The sequence below is a fragment of the Camelus ferus genome, chromosome 5 (assembly GCF_009834535.1).
Source record: "Camelus ferus isolate YT-003-E chromosome 5, BCGSAC_Cfer_1.0, whole genome shotgun sequence".
Lineage (NCBI taxonomy): Eukaryota > Metazoa > Chordata > Mammalia > Artiodactyla > Camelidae > Camelus > Camelus ferus.
The window spans coordinates 90064134-90085449 of record NC_045700.1 but is presented as its reverse complement, the minus strand read 5'-3'; the positions used below and the strand labels follow the sequence as shown (position 1 = coordinate 90085449).

Sequence of the window (21316 nt, the reverse complement as noted above, 5' to 3'; positions counted from 1 at the left end):
GAAAAAAAAATGTGGCAATGAATATATGTATGTCATGTATAACTGAAAAATTGTGCTCTACACTGGAATTTGACACAACATTGTAAAATGCAACAAAAAAAAGCAGCAAAAACAAATAAACAAACAAAAACAAAATGAAAATTCCCCAGTGAGAAATTTCACTTATTTTAAACATATATATAATTTTTACTAAACAAAACTGTAAATTATAGGAATAATAAATTATAAAAATAATAATCTTTTGTCATGAAGGCAGTAACACATCATTTCAGATAATCTGGGCCAAATAAAAATGCCAAGGTAGATAAAAAGGATAAGCACAGGTACTTGTGTCTCAGATGTGTGAAAAGGAAAGCATGAAAATGTGTAAAAAATGGAGGAACGAGGAACTCACGCTCCTGCCAGCCAGCTGCAATTCGACATTATCCTAAAGACAGCCATACAGAAGAATGTATTTATATTATAGTGTTTTTTCAGTGTTTATTTTATTTTCAGGCAGGGGAAGTAATTAGATTTATTGATGTTTTTTTAAGAGGAGGTGCTGGGGATTGAACCCAGGACCCTGAGCATGCTAAACATGCACTCTACCACACACCACTGAGCTGTGCCCTCCCCCTGTATTATAGTGTCTAAGGAAAGAAAACGATTGGTCACGTCCAGACTCCTCACTAGGTAAAGGTTTGGGGGTGTATCCAGTCCCGAGTCTGGGGCGACACTGCAGCCCAGGCGTGGAAAGCTCTGGAGCCAAATTGCCAAGGCGGGCTGGTCACTGGCACGTGGCCCCAGGCAAGGGATTTAACCTCTAAACCTCATTTCATCAGCAGCAAAATGGGCACAACCCTAGTAACTGCTCAGGGGGCCTCTGGGAGGTGACATGAGATAAAGCACCCGTCAGAGCCTATGACGTGCATGGAACACTGCACAGTCCAGGTGGTTCCTAACTCGCCTCTCCCGTGCTCAGCAGGCCAGCTCTCTACTGCGTTCTATTCCATTCCAGCCCGCAGAGTCCAAACCTACATCCTAAAGGTCACCAAGAGAAATTTTCCCTTTAGAAATATAAATGGGGGGAGGGTATAGAGCAGTGGTAGAGTGCATGCCTAGCAAGCGCAAGGTCCTCGGTTCAATCCCCAGCACCACCATTAAGAAGAAATAAGTGAACAAATAAACCTAATTACCTCCCCCTCAACAATAAATAAAAAGAGTTTAAAAAAAAAAGAAATATAAACGTATATTTCAGGTGCATATAAATACTTTCCTTTAGTTATGGAAGCTATACAGGTTCTCTGTAGAAAACTTGTCAACTATATAAAAGAAAATAATAAAAATTACTCACAAGCTCCTACACTCAGAGATAATAATTGTGAACATTTTAAGGTATGTCCTACCTTTTATGGGCACTGTTTTACATAACTGGATAATATTGATAATATAATACTGACTATTATTTTTCAACTAAATTTTATGATCATTTTCATGTGTCAATAAAATCTTTATAAGCACAATTTTAATAGCTATAATAATAAAATTACAGCAGTAACATTTTTCAAGGCTGCTTTTTTTTTTTATATATTAGCTCCTTTAATTCTCACAATAATCTTACGAGGTTTGGTTCTACAACACCCATTTTACCTTCTGAGAGAGTGAGTCATAAAGCCCGAGGACATACAATGATACACTAGGAAGTGGCAGAGGCGAGATTCAAACACAGCCTTTGGCTCGGCAGCTCCCGCTCTTAACCATTCCACCCTTCGCCCCTGTTCTGACTTAATCATCATCCCCCTACTGTTGGACACTTAGGGTGTTTCCTGTTTTCCACTATGACCAGTAATGTTGTAATGAAATTGTGGATACATGAATCTTTGTTCGTGTTTTGTATGGAGCCCCAGAAATAGAATTACTGAGCCAAGAACATTAATATTTTGAGGATTATTGTATATATTGCCAAACTGTTTTCTAAAAATCAGTTTATGATCCTCTCACTAAGATTTCCACACTCATTCTGAAAAGCCCACACACAACGGATGCCACAGAATACAGCAAATGGGCTTACCAACTGTAATGGGCAGCTGCTATATTTGTAGCTGACGAACACCTTTAAAACAGCTTTTTTACGATACGTTTGTGTCCCAAGGGAACAGCCAGAACGTTAGCATTTCCAGCCTCCCTTGTGCCAGGGTGCAGGCAGAGGACTTAGGTCCTGCCAATCAAATGTACCCATGTGAGACTGATTTAGAAGTGGGCGATGTGAAGGATCAGGCACATGAGGGACACACAGCTTTGTGAAAGTTGGGTAGTGGTGGCACCCAGTCCTTTGGGGACAGCAGGGCAGTTTCTGGCATCAGGGCATGAGCACGGGCCTGGGACCACAGTGCAAGGTGCAGTGGGGGTATCACTGGAGCAGCCCCATGGAGTGTGTGGGCATTCCTCCTGGCTGTTTGTCTCTCCCAGAGACTCCGGGAGCCTCCACAACTGACAGAGCATCTGGTCTGCTCCAGCCCAGGGTGCAATGTCTGGCTGGGGTTTAGGTCCCAGGGAAGAGCTCCATGGCCGACAGTTACCCCAGCCCTGGTGCAGGAGGCCTTGAGTGGGCATCAGGGCAGCCCTCTTGGTCTCATCTGCCCTCTAGCCCAGACCTTGGCAGTCTTTTAAAGTTCAAATCAGCCTCAGGGTGCTCATTTATCTTTTATTCCTTTTATTTTTTTTGGTTTTATTTTAAGACCACCATAATAGCATTTGGTACTGATATAATTTTATGCATTCTTTGTCATTTGCCACAAGCACACAAATGTTTTACATAGTTGCAAAAACAGACTTCTTATAATGTCATATTCTGCTTTTATTCCTCATACAATAAAATCTTCCATACTGTCTCACATTGCTTTTCCTAATTATCATCTTCAATAGCTATTAATATTGTGAGCAAAAGCACCATACTCTTATTAGCAATCCCTCTATTACCAGGTATTTATGTTCTGTTTTCTATCATAAAAATGCTGAAATGAGCATCTTCATGCAGAGTTTTTTCTCTGCATCAATAACTTGAGGAAAATGAATGAATCCAAAATATAGAGGTTTCCATAACTTTTCATATATATTGCCAAACTTCTTTCCAAAAGGATTGTGCCAACACACGTGGCAAATACCGGCATGGTCTGAACATCAGCTCGGCCACCACCTCCCCGGCGTCGCGTGTGGGCGGATGTCGGGGCGATGAGACGGCGCATGACGTTTTCCTCACTGTCTGCCTCCCCGTATGTGCAAAAGGAATGTAACACCCTTTATTAATCTGAAAACCTCCTCAAGGACAAGAATGAAATGAGGGGAAATCTCAGGGGTTTAGAAAAACTCTGTTGAAGCCATAACTTCCCTTTAGAGGCCTCTCTTATAAATAAACAGGCAACTGCTGAGGTGATGTGTCCAAAAGCTTCCCGCATTTGCTTACTTTGACCCCTGTTAAAATGCTAGAGGGAAGCTTATGCTACATACACCCTTATCTAAGTGGTCCAAGTTCTCTTTTTTAAAGTCAGTCATTCAGAGGCTGTCTAGAAATTTATGTCAGAAACTATAAAGGAAGATATTAACAATATGACTGTCATCAAAGCTGCCATATGACTAAAACCCTGTAACTAAAAGACAAACAAAAAATTGTGGGAGATATTTGTAACATACGTCAAAAGATAAATAGCCCTAATTTCCCTCATGACTCACCGGATCCAGAGGCGATTCAGAAGCATGTGGCAGCCAGCCTCCAAGATGCCTCCTCTGACCCGCCCCTGGAATTCATGCTCTGGAGCGGTCCCCTCCACCCTGCTCCAGCGCTGGTCTGTGTAATCACTTCTGAGATTAGGTCATAAAGGAGACCATGGCTGCTCACTTTGTGTCTCTCTGGGGTCACCCACTCAGGGAGAAGCCCTATGGAGAGGCCCATGTGCAAGGAAGAGAGGTCCCCAGGCAACAGCCAGCAGAGACCTTGGAGGCGGATCTTCCTGCCTCAGCTACACTGGCTGAAGTCATCACTAACACCTGCCAGGAGACTCAGCCAGGACCATGCAGCCAATCTGCTCTTGAACTTCAGTCCCACAGAATCTGTGAAGTGGTAATTTTTTTTAAGCCTCTAAGCTTTGGGATAATTTGTTATGCAGCAATAGAAGACTAATACAGTTGTGCTGTTTAATTTCCAAACATCTGAGGACTTCCCAGATAACTTACTATTATGTTTATGTTTCTTATCATTATTTATTCAACCCCTTTTCTGTCCCATTACCTCTCACCCCTCTCCTCCTGAGGCTCCAATTATTTAAGTGTCAGCCCTGGATACTGTCATGCTGGTCTCTGAGGCTGTCCCTTTCTTCTACCTTTTCTCTCTGGCCTGGATGATCTTGAAGGGCTGTGCCCTCTCATGCCTGACACCAGCGAGCCTCTCTGCCTCACCTGGCCCCTGCCCTTTACTACCCTTCCCTCCTGCCTGCTCCACGCCGGATGCCTGCCTTTTACACCTTTTGACTCCATGTCACCTCCGTTCTTTCTTTTTCTTCAACCTACATGTTTTCTTCCTTGTTCTCTGCTTTGGTTGACAATTCATCTCTTTCACCTGAATGACCATAATGCAGAATTTAATTAAGTTTATTTCCCCCCACTCTGCATTGAAAAAGCAGATATTTTTCTTTAACACCAGTAGGCAATTAAGTTTCACTGTTTACTGTGACCACACAGAATGGTTCTTAAATAAGTTTTTGTCTCTGGCATAACTGCTGATATAATTTTAGATGACCCATTAGAAGATATAGCAATTCTTCTAAGTAAGAAAAGTCAAGGGGGAGGCCATGTTTCGTTGATCTCAAACTGAACTTAGCCTGTGTTTTGACAGTGGAAATATGTTTAATCCTTTATCACAAGCACTTAACACGCACACTATTAACCTGCTTTCATATGTCATAAGGAAAAAGGACAAAACTCTAGTGGTTTTGATTAGATCTAGAAAACATCTGTCATCTCAAAAGAAGATGATAATCACCTGAGGTTCGTTTTATGCTTCTAATATAAGCACTAATATAAACATTAAATATCCGATTCACTATTTTCCAACCAAATCAAGTAGCAGACAGTTTTATCATCTTCACCAGTGTTTCTGTTCCATCTGGTTGCTCTCAGGATGTCTGCAGATTAGAGGAGTGTTTTGATTGCACCAGGTCTCACGCCACAATTCCTCCAGAAATCCTGGAGGTGAATCTGAGTGATGATTTTCTCCATTTCATCATTTGCCTGTTAAGCTTCTTCTACTATGGAATCCATAAGTATTCACAAAGCCCCAAATTAAAATGAGTCAAATTTGGGTGGGAGGAGAGTAATAGCTCAGTGGTAGAGCACACGCTTAGCATGCACAAGGTCCTGTGTTCAATCCCCAGCACCTCCATTAAAACACACACACAGATACATACAAACAAAAATTTTTAAATGAGTCATATTTTAAAAAACATCTACAACTTTCCAAAAAATAAGCCTGCTAGGAACTTTCTGACACTGCGGGTCTTAATCATTTAGGCTGGGATCCCTTGAGAATCTGATAAAAACTACAAACTCTCTAAGAAAACTGCAAATATGTATTTGAGATTCAATTTCAGGGAGTTCGTTAACTATCCGAAGCCTTCCCAATGGAGCCCCGTCAGAAACTCTTTGCTTTAATAGCCTCTGATCCACGGCACTGACAGGAGCGGAGCGACTTCTCAAACATTTTCTTACCATTGCTCTTGCTTCCTCACGGATGGATGGAATAGAAAGGATGCTGTACAGGGCTCCATTCACATACGGCTGAATCTTTAAGGGGAGAAAAAAACAGTCATTTGCAGGTTCTATAATACTGTTACAACTCAATTATCAGTCACCACACTTGAGAACAGCCTGGCTGAGGAGGGTGAGCACTACCATCTTCACAGCTCTCCCGAGAGCCAGGATGCACGTTTTCAAATGACAGACATCTCCACTGGCAAGTCCCAGGGCAACAGCTGCAACTAAGGATTCCAAACAGAGTTCATCTTTCCCACACAAAGCTCACTCCTGCTGAATTTCATTGCTTAATTAATGTCATCCTGATCACTTGGGCTGGAAACTTTGAAGTCATCACTGATTTCTCTCTCTTTTTACTCTGAAATGTTGAGTCTTGAAGCCACTGGAGAAGGGTTGATGGAACCCTTCTTCTCCATATGCACTGCTACTGTCCTTATTCAGAAACTGATTGTCCATGACATCATCGTACATGCCACTACACCAAATTCACAAAAGGGTCTTTCTGCTTTTGATGTTCACTCTTTAATCCAACCATCATATCCTTGCCAAGATTCTATAGCATGAAACCTTCCATAGAACCTACCTGGAAAGTCCTAACTCCCTACTATAGCACACAGGGCCCTTCAGGGGTCTCTATATCATCTCTATATATCATCTCCCTCTGCTCCTCCCTTCCTGCCACATGAAGTTCACACGGCACACACTCCACATGACTTGCCCACACACACACCATGCTGTGACATGCCCTGGCCTGGTTCCAGCCCTCACCTTGCTGAGAACACTCGTCCCATGTATGTCTATCTGGAAAACTTAGCTCAGACATATCTCAGAGGGAGCCTTTCCTGAACCCCAGACAGGCTACTCTGCTTCCTGTACACCATTCCACATCTATGCCAGATTCAGTCTATTTTTTAATGTATACTTATGTCTCCCCTATTATGAGCCCTTCAAGGACAGGACCCATGTGTTACTCACACGGATAACCCCAACATCAGGTCAGACAGGACATGGAAGGCAGCAGGTGCTTGATAAGTGAGCCCGTCCCTGCTGAGCAGACTGTGCGCTACACTCTCCCCACCACAGGGGGCAGGGAGCATTTCCCGTAGCCCTTTTCCAGCACTGGGCTTTATTCCTACTCTCTATTTTTGTTAATCTTATGGGTGAGAGAAAGCATCCCATATTTGGTTTTATTTTTATTTCCCTGACTGCTAGCGAAACTGAACACCTTTTCATGTTTTTAGGCCATCAAGACTTACTATTCTGTAAACTGTCCATTTATCCTTTGCTCCTGATGGCTTTTTTTCTGGTTGACTCTTAGTTATCAATGTATAGGAGCTCCTCATATATTAGGGATATTAAACTTTTGCCATATGTGATGCAAAAATTTTTCTCAAAAAGTCTTTTGACTTTGATTGTAGCATCTTTTTCCATATAAAAAATTTTAATATTTATATAATCAACAATGTGTGTCTTTTATGGCTTCTGGCATTTATTCTTCAAGATAATGACTGTCTCATAAGGATAAGTGTGTGTAACATTTATTTGTGCAGCAAACACGTTTCTAGGCTCTAAAACACATCCAGGTCGATTTTCCAGCTCATTCTCAAAGCAAATGCATTGGCAAGAGTTAATGACAAGATCTGAATTCTTTGGTCTATTCAGTTTTCAGAGCTAACATATGGTTCCAACACTTGAAACCAACCTTTACTAACAGATGACAGAATATACTTCCCACTGGCGTCAACTGCCTGACTTGGACAGAATGGAGAGCAGAGGTCATTCAGGCCTAGAAGTAGTTCAGAGCTTGCTGATTTTGACATGTCAAAGTCATGGCCAGCGCTGTAACCACCACCAAAACTCCACTTGCTAAAGCAGCCCGGGCACTCAGCTGAGATGGGTGGGGAAATGTGAAAGAAATGACTAGAATAGGAACTCCTGGAACAGACTCGGGGAAACCACAGACTTCACTCTGACCCAGTAGTACTCAGTCCCATCCTGCCGAGACAGCCCTGCACCTGATCTGGCTAAAGAAGGCAGACCTTTGTGGAGGTTTTGGCTTCAGGGGCAAAGCGATGCCATGATTTCTGCAAAGGCATTTGCAGAAAGCGAGCGAGAGAGTAATCATATTGTTTATTAGTTTTATTAGTTTATCCAGACCTTAACTTTACTTAAAAAGGGCTTGCAGCCCATCGGCTGGAAAATCACACTAGTGTCAGGGAGGACATGGGTGAGAGCAGAAGCTAGTATGACCATTCTGTGGACAATCTGGCAGGACTCTGACCCAGACAAACGGGGTGAGCCCGCAGGGACGAGTGTGCCCCAGGGAAGCTGGGGCACAGGCCCGCGTGGGGCAAGTGCGTGGCAGCCAAGAGTGGGAGGCAAGAAAGGGGACACCCTGAATAAAATGAGAGGGCTGCAAACACGGGGCTGTTGTGCAATAGTGAGAGTTAAAGAACTAGATGTATATAAAGCAACACAGACAGGTCCTAGAAACACAGTGAAAATACTAAGAATGAGATTTCGAGGGCAATACTATTTATACAAATTCAATACACTCACAAGATTAATACTTTTTTGAGCTACATATATGTCCACAGACATACATTAAACCCAACAGAGGCGTCAACGTGGGGGCAGGGGGAAGCAGGGGGAGACAAGGAGGGAAAAACAAAGCCCAAGAGGAAGCTGCACGGGCTGGCCGTGGCAGTGTGCTCAGAAACCAGGCGCTGGGAAAAGCCTCCTGCTCTGAGTTCCAGAATTTAAAAATTATAAAAGTTCAAGCAGCTTATGCAAGTCCCTGGAGAAGGGCGAGTGCTGCAAGGACCCCGGCCAGCCCTCCCCCGAGCCCGGGGCCAGCAGCGCTGAGTACCTCGTGGTTTTCATGGCCCAGCAGATCCGAAAGAACTTTCAGCACGAGGCCCGCCACCTTGGCACACATGTTCTTCCCTTTAAGAAAAAAACCACAAAACAAAACAGGATGTGTCTAAACTCAGTGGCACAGTTTCAACTCAGGCAGACGTGAATACAAATCTTGGCTCCTCTGCTTATGAGCTGTGGGACCTTGGGGGAGTCACTGAACCAGTCTGGGCCCCGGTTTCTTCCTCTGAGGTCCCTTAGGGATTCTGAATGTCCACGTCAAAGGGCAATGCAGAACTGAGTAACTCAGTACAGGCTGACACACTCCAAGTGCTCAGTAAGTGGTGGCGGTTACTATCACTCAGGCCGAGCACAGAGAAGCATGATACACAATAGAGCCCGTTCTACCTCCTGAGACACAAACCGTCCCATAAAAATCCTACAGGTATTTCAGTAATTCCAAACATCATTATAACAATCACTGCAAATAAACTAAGGATAATTTTTAAAAAACTGATTACAATCTGGTGAGTGTTTTAAAGCTTGGATATTTGCACAGGCTATTTTTTAAAAGAGGAGACTGAAAACAGTCACTCACTCAGCCAACAACACACAGTTCAGTGGTTCAGATTGCAGAGCGCCTGAAGGTGAAGAAGCTTCTGGGAAACACCCCCGAGCTATCTATCCAGGGGACCTTCTTCTCCCAACATGGGGGCAGCTCAGACTAGGAAAATCGTAGGCTGGACGTGACACCTCTTCTAATGAAGCTTCTTCCATCCCGAGTAACAGGTCATTAAAGTGGGATGGAATCTGTAGAAAAGCTAAAATCACTGTCTTTACTGATCAAGAACGTAAATGACCTGAGGTGTCACATGAGGGCCCCCATCTTCAGGGACTGGAGCAGGGGAAGACCGTGGCTAAGAGCAGGGGGCCTTGTTCAATATCGTTGCTCTGCCTGCAGCTTAGTCCTGTAGAATCTCGGGAACGTACTTCTCTGTCTTCAGATAAAATGAATCTTAGTTCTTAAATTCCTACCTTTGAATAATACCATGAAGATAAAGAAAAACATAAACTAATTCAATTTCCTCTTAATGTAGGTACTGAATAAATCTAAAATATTCTTTCCAAGGCCAGAATGGCATTTTGGCTTTATACCGAGTTGGACATGCTTCACACTCTTTTCTGTTTTGAGTTTTCTATGAGAGAAGCTAAAGGCAAACCACATCAGGCTCATGGATGATCCAGAGCCGGGGGCGGGGCTGGAGGCTGGAGACCTGCGCTCCGGAGGCAGAGGTTCATGAGCAGAGCAACCGAGTACTCCAGCGTGTAGTCAGACAGGCAGTCAGGCTCCTTCAGGATGTCAATCAGCCAGAAGATGAGGCCGTCTTGAATCATCGCTGTCTGCAGCGCGCGCCTAGGATGAAACGGCCTACAGGTAATTAAAGCTGGCAAGAATCCGTTTATGTAAGAGTACATGGTAACGTGAGTGCATATCAGAAAAGACACTTCACAGAAGCTACAGACTCTAAGGAATACAGACTCTACACAACTGAAACAACAACAATGAACTCTTTACTTTTCCAGGATATTATTAAGGGTTTAAAAAAAATAAGGCAGTAGGGAGACTTCCTATTTTGAATGTTTCCTTTTCAACATTTAGAATTAGCAGAGTATTACTTCAAATATTTAATATATTTATTGAAAGCTTTTGGTCTCCTTAACCCAGGAAACAGAGTCATAGAAATAGTTCATTAACAAACAGAATTTTATCTTAAGTCTAATCTATATAGGCACCTTGAGCTATGTAAAAATGAAGAAATATGAAAAAGAAGAGCATGAAGTCGGCTAAATACCATTTTGATTCAGATCTCGATAGACTGAGGGTAGTTTAATAACCTGGGTAATACAATCTACATGGGATTATTTTTCCACCCAAAGTCCAGGTGTAAAATCTTACAAAATCCAATGCCTCATCATAATGTGTTATGGTGAATGTCATCATGTCAGCCTTAAGAACTGATGAGACAAAGAATCATATCAGCATGAGAAATCATCTGAATTATTTGAAAATCCAAGCACCACAGTGGAACCACCATTGTGCATCTCTTGCTTAACAGGTGATGGTAAAACTTCCACCTGGGGCAGTATCTGTTCATGCTCTTCCTAAACACTACACCCACCCACTCAGAGCAATTTATCAGAATACAATGAAGATTACACTTGTCTAGTAAGACTAGCTACTTTCTACATTCATCATAGAGGCCCTGGAAGACTGCAAAAACATTAGGCACATTTCCAGAACAGAAAACCTTAAATTACCATTAGAAAAAAAAGAAAAAATTGGCAGTAAATACCTGCATTACTAGGCAGAAATATTTCTTCATCATATCTTATCTGTTACTTAACTACAGTTATTGTATTTCTAAAATTTTTCCAAGTACAGTCAACATCAAGCTAAATTATCTTTATAAATAGAAATAAGAAGGAAGTAGGGGGGAGAGTATAGCTCAGTGGTAGATGCACAAGGTCCTAGGTTCAATCCCCAGCACCTCCATTAAATAAATAAACAAACCTAATCACCCCTCCCCACAAAAAATAAAACTAAAATTAAAAAAAAAGAAGGAGGTGATAATTCTAGATATTATCTGGATATCTGGATTTTCAATTCATATAGTTAGAACAAGACATTTTCATCAGTAGGGACCTGGCACATAGTAGGAACTATATACCTACAGCTTTCCCCCACTAAACAAAAACACTTAGAATATGTCTCTTTTCAGGCTTTAGGTTATTAGTGAGAGTCAGTCAAATGTTAACCACACCTGATAGGAAGAAAGTGTGTTCACAGCAGGACTGACAGAAAAAGTCAAGGACTCATGGTACTAAAATTCTTAATAGTCAAAAAGAAAGTGAGGTGGTTATGATGGAATACAGATGCTGGAAGAATTAGCATATAACCCAGCAATTCCACTCCTAGATACCTGCCCAGCAGAGAAGAAAACATATGTCCACACAAAGACTCGTACATAAATGTTCATAGCAGCTTCCACACAATGGCCACAAAGTGCAAACAACTGAGATGTCTATCAACTGATGAAGTGATAATGAAATGTGGTCTAAACATATAATGGAATGTTACTCAGCCACACAAAGGACAAAGTACTGATACATGCTACGTGTGTGAACCACAGAAACATTACACCAAGAGAAAGAAGCCAGTCACAAAAGAACACAGCAGTACAGGTAATTCTACAGGAAATTGACAGTACAGGTAAATCCACCCAGAGCAAGGGGTAAGGATAAAAAGCGACTGTAAGTAGATATGAAGTTCCTTTAAGTGGTGATGGAAATGTTCTAAAATTAGATGTGGTGATAGTTGTACAGCTCTGTAAACAGAAAAATCACTGATGTAAAGCTCTGGGAGGACATCAGATCTGGTTTGAGAAGAGGTGTCTGATTTTTAGATGTCTAAGGTGGAACAGTTCCAAGTCATGACTGGGTCCAGACTGAGACTACAGGGCAGGTGGCTGAGATATATGGTCGAGGATCCAGGAGGCTCCACCCGGACCTCCACAGAACCACCTACCCCACTGGCCGTGCCTGCGCGTCTATGAGCACGTCTCCCTCAAGAGCTGTGAACAACTTGCAGGCTGAGGCTCTAGTGGGTTTTATTCATGTGCTTATCTCTAAAACTGGCACATGACTTGAGACACAATCTGGTGTCTAGCACCTGGTCAGCCCGAGATAATGTTCTTAGGAGAATACAATGGTGCTTTAAGAATGTCCACCTCCACCCGCAGCAGCCAAGAGCAAGATTTTGTGGATTTTTTGTTTTGTGGATTAGAGATACGCTTTCTGGCTCCATTTTGGAAAGTTACCCAACCTTTTCTAAGTATTCACTGAAAAATATCATCTGCCTGTTGGATTGTCACAGGGACCAAATAAGTGCAAAATAGTGGCTTAAAAACTCCACTCTGGTTTCACAGGAGCCACCATAACCTGCTGCACGGTCAGCACCTGAGGCTGAACTTCTGCAAGGCCCCCAGCACGTTCTCCCGGGTGATGGCATCCTTGTCCTCCTCCTTCAGCCTTTCCTCCAGCATCCGCAGCACCTTTGTGCTCTGGGCAAGGTAGAGGCGACCTAGTGATAGAACCAGAGATGAACAAGTGAGAGAATTGATCTTGCGTTAAGTTCATGCTCCAAAACCACTGTATACGAAAACTTTGCATGTAACACATGTAGAGTTTGGGTAATTTAATGTTCTAAAAAACTTATTAAAGGATATTTCATCTGCAAGTTGGTTTTAGTGACTCAACTATCTAATGAAGAGAAAATCACTTTTCTTGTCACCTAAACATGAGTCCTCACTGAGTTCTTGTGGGGAGTGCTGTCTTTTAGTTACCTGAAATCTTGAACCCAAAAGCCAGATCACGAGGGAAAGGAGGGTGAGGAATCTGTGTGCCACTGAGCCCCTTAGTCTTAACACAGAGGCAGCCAAGCAGTGCTTTCTGGACACACCCATGGCCTGGAGAAGAAGGAGGAAACATACCTGGAACCCTATTATAAGCCTTGAATTGTCACTAGACTGTTGTGGACTTGTATCTCAATACAACATTAATTTCAGACGGAACTGTCAACAGTATTATATGAATGGTCCCTGACACATACCCTGGCTTATCAATGTTTGTTAAATGGATGGAAGAACAAAGGAATGAATGAAAAAACTTTTGGAGTATCACACAGCTGCAATTTGAGAACTCCCTTTATTCATGCTAAAAAGAGTTCAAACAAATTAGAATTTATGGATGATAATGGCATTTTGTAAAATCACTTTGAATTCAGTTATGGTGGCACGTTATTTTTGAAATTTTCAAATCCTCTTGATTTAAGAGGTTTAGTCTTTTGAAGGAAATGGTACAGTGCTTATTGGGATCAGCTTTAATTATTTCACCAACCTTATTTTGCCTTAAGAGGAAACTGACCGAAAATGCATTACCCATTATCTTGAAAGCAGTCTAAAAAGTACTATGTTACAAAACCAACAAGCTTACAAAATAAAATAAAACCAGAGGCTTGCAAAATAAATTCCAAAGCCATCAAAATTTGCTCTGACATAAATCCAGAGATATGACAATAACTAATTTTTCACAAAAGACCTTAGATGCATTAAACAATAACAAACTGAGGAAACACGTCATCTCTAAGAAACTTAGGGAAGAATGTCCATTTTCTTGTTTTAAATAATTTTAATGAAAATTTTATCAAATTTTTATTATTAGTGCTTAAAAAAATTTTTTTTTTTTAATGGAGGTACTGGGGATTGATCTTTGCATGCATGATCTCTAACACTGAGCTATTACCACCCACGCTCCCCCAAGCAAGAATGTCCATTTTCACAGGGAAAAACACATCCATAAGACCTAGCTCTTCTCTTTGAAGGAAGGCTGGCGTCTCACCTTCTGCCAGGGACGCGAACGCATTGATGAGCCTGGCCATGTACTGCCGCACCACCTCACTCTTCGAGTGCAGCAGCTGAAGCACACTCCTCTGTGGGAAGACACATCAAAAGAGGAAAAATAATGAGGTTAAAGAAAAGTGAGAGAGAAGCCTATGTGCCCTCTGCGGACCTGCCGTTCTCTTCCTCTGTGTGTGTTTATTAGAGGGGAAATAAACAGACTAAAGCCAAACATTTCATCTGGAAGTCTTGATTTCCAATGGGTTTTTTTCTGAGAGCTGGCAAAAATAAGTTATTCAGACTTCCAAATTAGGAGAAATAATCATACAAAGCGCTTAGGACAGTGATTGACACAAGGAAGCAATACTGTTGGCTGTTACGGTTGCTGATGCTTTTCCAGGTCAGAATGATTGAGCCAACACGTGCATCTAATTCTGCTCCCTCCAAACCACAGTAAAACTACAGTAAGTGATGCTTAAGGGAGACATACATTCTCAAGGATAGAGAGGACAGCCCAGGAAGCTATAACTACACAATTCTGCAATCAGGAACGCAGGACAGTAACATACTGAGCAGACCCAAGCATGCCAAATGGGAAATGGGAAATTACCCAGTGTACATCGCTTAATCCTCAAAAGGCTCAAGGACTAGAGAAAAATCAAGAAGAATGAGTGCAAGCTGTTAAAGCAGCAGTCTGATGTCACTCATGCCACTCCTCCTGTGTCCCTCCCACCACACACTGGGAGCGCTCGCCTTTGAGGGCAACACGAAGGGTGTCTGGATGCGGGGCACGAGGCACAGATGAGCAGGGCTTCTACACCAAAACTGAGAGTGGGTGGTGCCTAAAAACAGAATGAATGCTAAACAGAGAGCCACCCCCAGGACTTCTCCCTGTACCTGGATTCTGGAACTCTGGCAACCAGACCCTTACCCTCTAGGCAGGAGATCAGAAGATGCTTCTTGGAGGAAAATAACCAGCCTGAGGGAAAAGAACCAGAGCTCCTGAAAGCGGAGGTTCCCAAGAGATGGCCTACCAGGATCACCCTCCATGGAGCTCTACGCCTACAGAACCTATCCTCACAGTCCGAACTTCCAATCAGCTTCAGTCTCCCCACATTAGGAGATAACCAACGTCTACCAGGAACTCAATGGAAGTTTCCAATATGGAAAATAAGGCCAAAACAAATGGGGCAGGGCAGAGAAGCAACTTGGAGGAAATGAGACTGTGCAGGGAGAAGAAAACTAAAAATAAACATTTGTCACTAGTATCCTCAGAGGTGTAAGACGCGATATCGTACCCATGACACAGCAGAATGCTATTTAAAAAGGAGACGGAAAACTGAACAGAAGGGTTGGAAAATAAAGATGAGGAAATCTCCCAGAAAGTGGAACAAAGAGAAAAACACGGAAAACATGGAAAACATGAGGGAAAAGTAAGAAAATTAAAGAACCAATTTAGGAGGGCCAACATTCATAAAGAGAAAACCGAGAGAGGAAAATCATGAACAGAATAACTTAAGAAAAGTTCCCAGAACTAAAGCTGTCAGATTTAATGGGCTCACAGAGCATTCAGAACAATGAATCAAATACACCTCATGAAAGACATCAGTGGGAGACTCAATAACACTGGTGAAAAGAGCAGATTCAACATCTTTCTGGAGAGAGAAAAAAAAAACAGGTCACATACAAAAGGTCAGGAATTAGAGAGGCTTAGGACTTTTCAACAGCAACATTGAAACCTAAAAGACAATGAAGCAATATCTTCAAAAGTCTGAAGGAAAATTACTTATGACCCAGAGTTCTATACAAATAATAAAGATATTTTCAGACATACACAGTCTTGAAAAATATACTCCCCATCCATTCTTTCTCCAGAAGCTATTAACTAAAGAATGTGCTCCACCAAAAAGACAACAGAGAATACTGGAAAGACAGCCAATTCAGGAGAGGGGTGCTGGGAATCTACAGCCATTTGGTGAAGAGAGATTTCTGGAAGGCAGCTGTGCCCCAGATGCAGAGGGCCACAGTGCAGACTGAACTGGAGCTGCCTCAATAGAGGGACGCACTGAAGGTGTCTGCACTGATGGTGCAGGGTGCCTACTGCCACTGCACCATCTTTATTTAGGAAAAATTTTTATTGAAATATAACATCCATACAGAAAACCGCACAGATCATAAGTGTACAGATTGATGAGTCTTCAGCAAGGGGACATGTGAGTAACCCACAACCAGATCAAGGAACAGAACCTGACCAGACCGCCAGATGCCCTTCTGGGGTCCCTTTCCAAAGCAATGACAACATCTCTCGTAGCTTCTAACATCATACGTTAGTTCTGGTTTTGAAATTTTTAACAAATAAAATCATGCAATTGGTATTCTTACATGTCTGACTTTTTCATTCAGTATTACGTTTGTGTGACTCATCCATGTTGTGTGTCTCTTCCCATCGATTGGTATGTCCCACTTCACAGATATATCACAGCTAATTTATCCATTCAGTTCTTGATAGACACTTGAGTTATAGCCAATGTTTTGGTTCTTATAAGCAGTGCTGCTGTGAATATTCCTGCACATCTTTTAGTGAACATATGGACACATTTCTATCGGGGTTATACTTAGGAGTGGTTTTGCTAGAACATAAACTATGCAGTTTTAGCAAATACTGCCAGGGTTCCAAAGCAGTACACTGAGTAACATACATTCAAACAGAGTACAAAATACCTGGGTAAGGTGAGCCCAGACTCACCTGTACTTGGATACCCTTGCCCATGTGCTGATGGAGTTCCAGCTCCCCTTTCCACATCCTGATGTGTGCATCAGCTGTGGGCAGTCTTTCCACCCCACAGAAGTGTTCTCATGTGATCAACTCCTGAGAACTAGAAGTAGACCAGGCGAGCTTAAAAACCAAAATGACAGAGCAGCTCACCATTCCTCTTGGCCATACATATTGCTGCCGGATAACCAGTACCTGGTCAACCTTTCAGCCCTGCCAGACGTCCTATGCTTTCCAGGACACTCTCCTGACCTTGACTACCAATGTCCCCAGAGGGGACCAGTAAGAGCCCAGGGAAGTTATGCCTGATTATAATTCAGCGATTTTGTTCACGTCATCTTTCCCTGAATGCCTTCATCTAATGTGGGAAAAGTACCCTTTCCCTGCAGAGCAAGGTTTGTACTTGCTACTCAGCAAACCCCAAATCAAACACTGTATTATTCAGGGTACGCATACAAATGGGGACACTATAAAGAGAAGCATGGAGTCAGGTAGGGTATAGCTCAGTGGTAGAGCACATGCTTAGCATGAACAAGGTCCTGGGTTCAATCCCCAGCACCTCCATTAAAAATAAATATATAAATAAATAAACCTAATTACCACCCCCCCTCCCCAAAAAGAAATGCATGTAACAGATAAAGACAAAAGTCAAGATGCGTACACCCATGTTCAATGCAGCATTATTCACAACAGCCAAAAGGTAAAGGCAACTCAAGTGTCCATTGATGCATGAATGGATAAACAAAATGGGGGGGGGTGTGTATTATGAAATATTATTCAGCCTTAAAAAGGAAGAAAATTCTGACACATGCTACAACATAGATGAGCTCTGAGGATATGATGTTAAGTGAAATAAGCCCAGGTATCTAGGTATCTAGGGTGGTCAAATTCAGAGAAACAGAAAGGATGGTGGCTGCCAGGGGCTAGGGGAAGGGGAATGAGGAGTTTTTGCTTAACAAGTATAGAGTTTCAGTTTTGTAAGATAAAAAGAGTTCTGGAGATCATGATGCACAGTAACATGCGTAGACCCAGCACAACTGAACTGTACATTAAACATGATTAAGATGGTAAATTTTATATTATGCTTATCTTGCCACAATTTTTTAAAAAGTTCGGATGGTGTTTAACTTTTGATGGAAGGACAGGGGTGCAATCTAGTAGCCTCCAAGTTACTGGAGTTTCTATCTCTTAATCTGAGTGGTGGAAACATTGGTATTTGTTTTATTTATTATTATTCTTTAAACTGTTCACACATGTACACTCATCTGTGTGAATGATATATTTCACAACTGAAAACATGATTCTGAAAAACAAGACAAAATTCCTTTGATTTAAGGAACCGTTCTTTTCATAAATGCATATATCATGCTAGATAGGTGAAACTGTCAAATGTGGAAAATTTGACATCATAGCACCTCCAGCAACATGAAACATAGTGGCACGACTTCAAAATCAGCTAAAAATGAAAAACTCAGTTCTTTGCAATTTGGTTAGATTTGATTCGTTTCAAGGTTTTTTTTTTTTTTTTTTGTCTAGAACAGTGATTCTCAAAACATGATCTGGGACCAGTAGCATCAGCATCACCCGAAAGCATGTCGTGTCGGAAATGCAAATCCGCAGGCCCCATCCCAGACCTGCTGACTGGAAACTGCAGGTGGGGCCTGGTAATCTGTTTCACCAGCTCTCCAGGTGGTAATACCGCACACTAAACTCTGAGAACCACTCAGCCAGACGAACCAACCAACAATTAGTTCAACTTCCAGACTGAAAGGGTCAATTTGTTTTGGTGTTATGGGGACATGGCATCCCACGTTACCCAAGGAGTTTAGTTTTCCTTCTTTGCAGATTCTCAGACATCTTACAATAATTCCAGCCCACTCCTTACTAACAAAAATAATAATAAATAAACCTTAGCAATTAAAAATAATGACTTGAGGAAGAAATGACATCTTCAATGGCTATAAAGATCACAGCATTTTGACAAATATCATATATCACAAAACCGAAGACACTTTTCATTAGAGGACACATTATTTTTTATATACAACCAAGAAAGAAAAAAGCAATTAAACTATAAACTGCCAATTCAACTCGAACAGGCCATCGATTATTAGATACACTCCAGTTTCACAGGTGCTAAAGCGCAGGGGTGGGGACTGGATCTTAGACTCAGTGAAATATGATCATTCAGAAAGAATTAGTATTAAATTTACTCTTTGAATTTGAATATATAAGTCCTGACAGTATATTATTCAGCTGCTTCATGGTTGGTCTCAATGCCATTACAAATACAAGCCAAAAAAAAAGTAAAAGAAAATAAGTCAAGAATCTGAGAGACTATTTTTCATACTTAACTCTTTCATGGGAACAATAAGACTATGTACAAAGAATAAGCTCAAAGCCCTGAAACGTTGTCTCCTGTGCGCACAGCAGATTACACATAATGAGCTTTCACCGGGGGGCTGTTTCATCAGCAATCATAAGAGGTATGGATACTCCAGTCAGTGCACACACTGTGAAGCTTAATAACAGGGAGGTGATGTTTTTAGAGCATTTTGGATAAACGGTCAGCTGAAATAATGAGATGCAGTATCTTCTTTATTTAGGCCATGTTCAAGTTCTGGATCCTCCTCTGGTCTGATAACAGGTGTCAAGAACAGGTAAGAGAGGTGGGGAGTGGGGAGAACCACCACGCCTGGACTTCCCTGTGCTGGGCCCCCGGCTAAGTACTGTCCACACGTAACCACGTGACAAACCCAACAACCTCCTGAGGCAGGATGGCCCCTTCTCAGATGTGGGGAAGCCCCCTGAGACTGAGAAACTTGCTTCAGGTTGTCTGGCCAAGAGGTGGCAGGGCAGAGATCTGACACCTCCAAATCCCACGCGTTTCACATTGCATCGGTAGACCTGTCTGGTCCAAAGCTACATACAAATAGTGTCGACATTTTTTAAGGCAGGCCCAGATGAAGAAACAAACAAACAAAACGAATCTGCTTACCTACCTTGCCCATCATAAGTCATATTGAGTTTTCAGGACACATGGTAAGCAGTAGGGTGAGGGAAAGAGTTGGGAACTTGAGAAAAGGAAAAACGGCACAAAAGAGCTACAGAGCTGAATCAAGCAGCACTCTGCATGAGAAGTGAAAAGTGGGCCCAAGTCCAGGGTGAACAGCATCCGGTCACGGTACTGAAGATACGCGTAAAAATGAATGCTTTCCCTTCTCAGATCCTCCCCTCGAAATGAAGGCCCTGGCTGGATGCTGGCCCAGCTCTCACCGACCTGGCTGTGGCTCTGACAGTCCAAGAGGTCATTGCTGATGTAGGCTTGCAGAACGGTCTCCCTCTGCTCTCCAGGGTGGGATGTGGTCAAGCGCTAGAAAGAAAAACAAGAGCAACAAGATGCAAGTGTGAACTGTGGAGATGAATGTCCCCACAGTTGGTGTGTGTTAATGGGCAGTGCCAGTAACTACGCCTTTCATCCAACAAGAGGAACAGTACCCAGCTGGGGGCTAGTCAACCAGCCAACAAGTCAATTAACGAGAAATTACAATGTACTTCCTAGTGGGTGATGTAGGAGTCGATTTACACACATGAAATCTCCAGAGCGGTGAAGTGGAAAAGGGCTGGATTGTTAAGTGAGCAGATAAGGGAGGGCTCGCCAACGCCTGGAGAGGGTTTTTTTTTTTTGCTGGAAGTGGCTCAAGAGCTGGTTCCTGAAGGATGAACAGACTGTTATGCAGCACAGGGGGTGTGAGAGTGGGGAGGGAGTGGGACGTGCAGTCCAGCTCAGGCAGGTGTGAAATACAGGATGCACTCATGGGGCCTTCAATGAGGGGAGCACAGGGCAGGCTGTGAGGGCCGTGAGCAAGGGCCATGCCCACAAGCAGACTTGACCCTACAGGGACTGACACAGCAGTACTGTGACACTGTGCACACACGTGTGTGCTTGTGTGTGTGTGGGGGGGTGTGTGCAGCTGAGTAGAATTTCGTAGACATTGAAAAGCCGTAAGTTTGTTGTGTTGTTTTAAAAAAGTAAGAATTTACTTAATGTCCATCGGGCTGTAGGAAATATGTTTCGTGGAGAGCATGTGAAATGTGTGTGTGTTTGTGCACCTGAGAAAGCCGTGTGACTACTGTGAGCAAACGTCCTTGTGCAGGTTGTCCAGGACAGCCTTGCTAGACAAAGCTCCCTGAGACTGCAGGCGAGGAGCAGCGGGACGGGTAAAGAACGGGGGGTGGGAAGACGGGAAGAGCCGCAGACTGCCTGGAGGCAGGTGTCACTGATGGACCGGACCCCTGTGGCCAACGAGGGAGGCCCTGAGGGAAGAAAGGACTACATTAAAGGAGGGCGGTGCCAGGAGGGTCACATCTGGGGGCTGCTGTTGAGTTTGGAGGCTACTGCTGGACTGGGGTGGAGTGGAGGCACTGGAGGAGTCTCAGACAGAAT

The 21316-nt window shown here is 42.8% G+C and overlaps 1 protein-coding gene across 1 annotated transcript in view; it reads right to left on the bottom strand.

The window, feature by feature from the left end:
- ARMC9 (armadillo repeat containing 9) overlaps positions 1-21316 on the bottom strand; it is a 143598-nt gene that overhangs the window by 76110 nt on the left and 46172 nt on the right. The window contains 6 exon segments of the mRNA XM_006183280.3: positions 5740-5814; positions 8654-8730; positions 9915-10054; positions 12658-12781; positions 14098-14188; positions 20150-20242. Of these exon segments, the coding sequence (XP_006183342.2) occupies positions 5740-5814; positions 8654-8730; positions 9915-10054; positions 12658-12781; positions 14098-14188; positions 20150-20242 (600 nt within the window).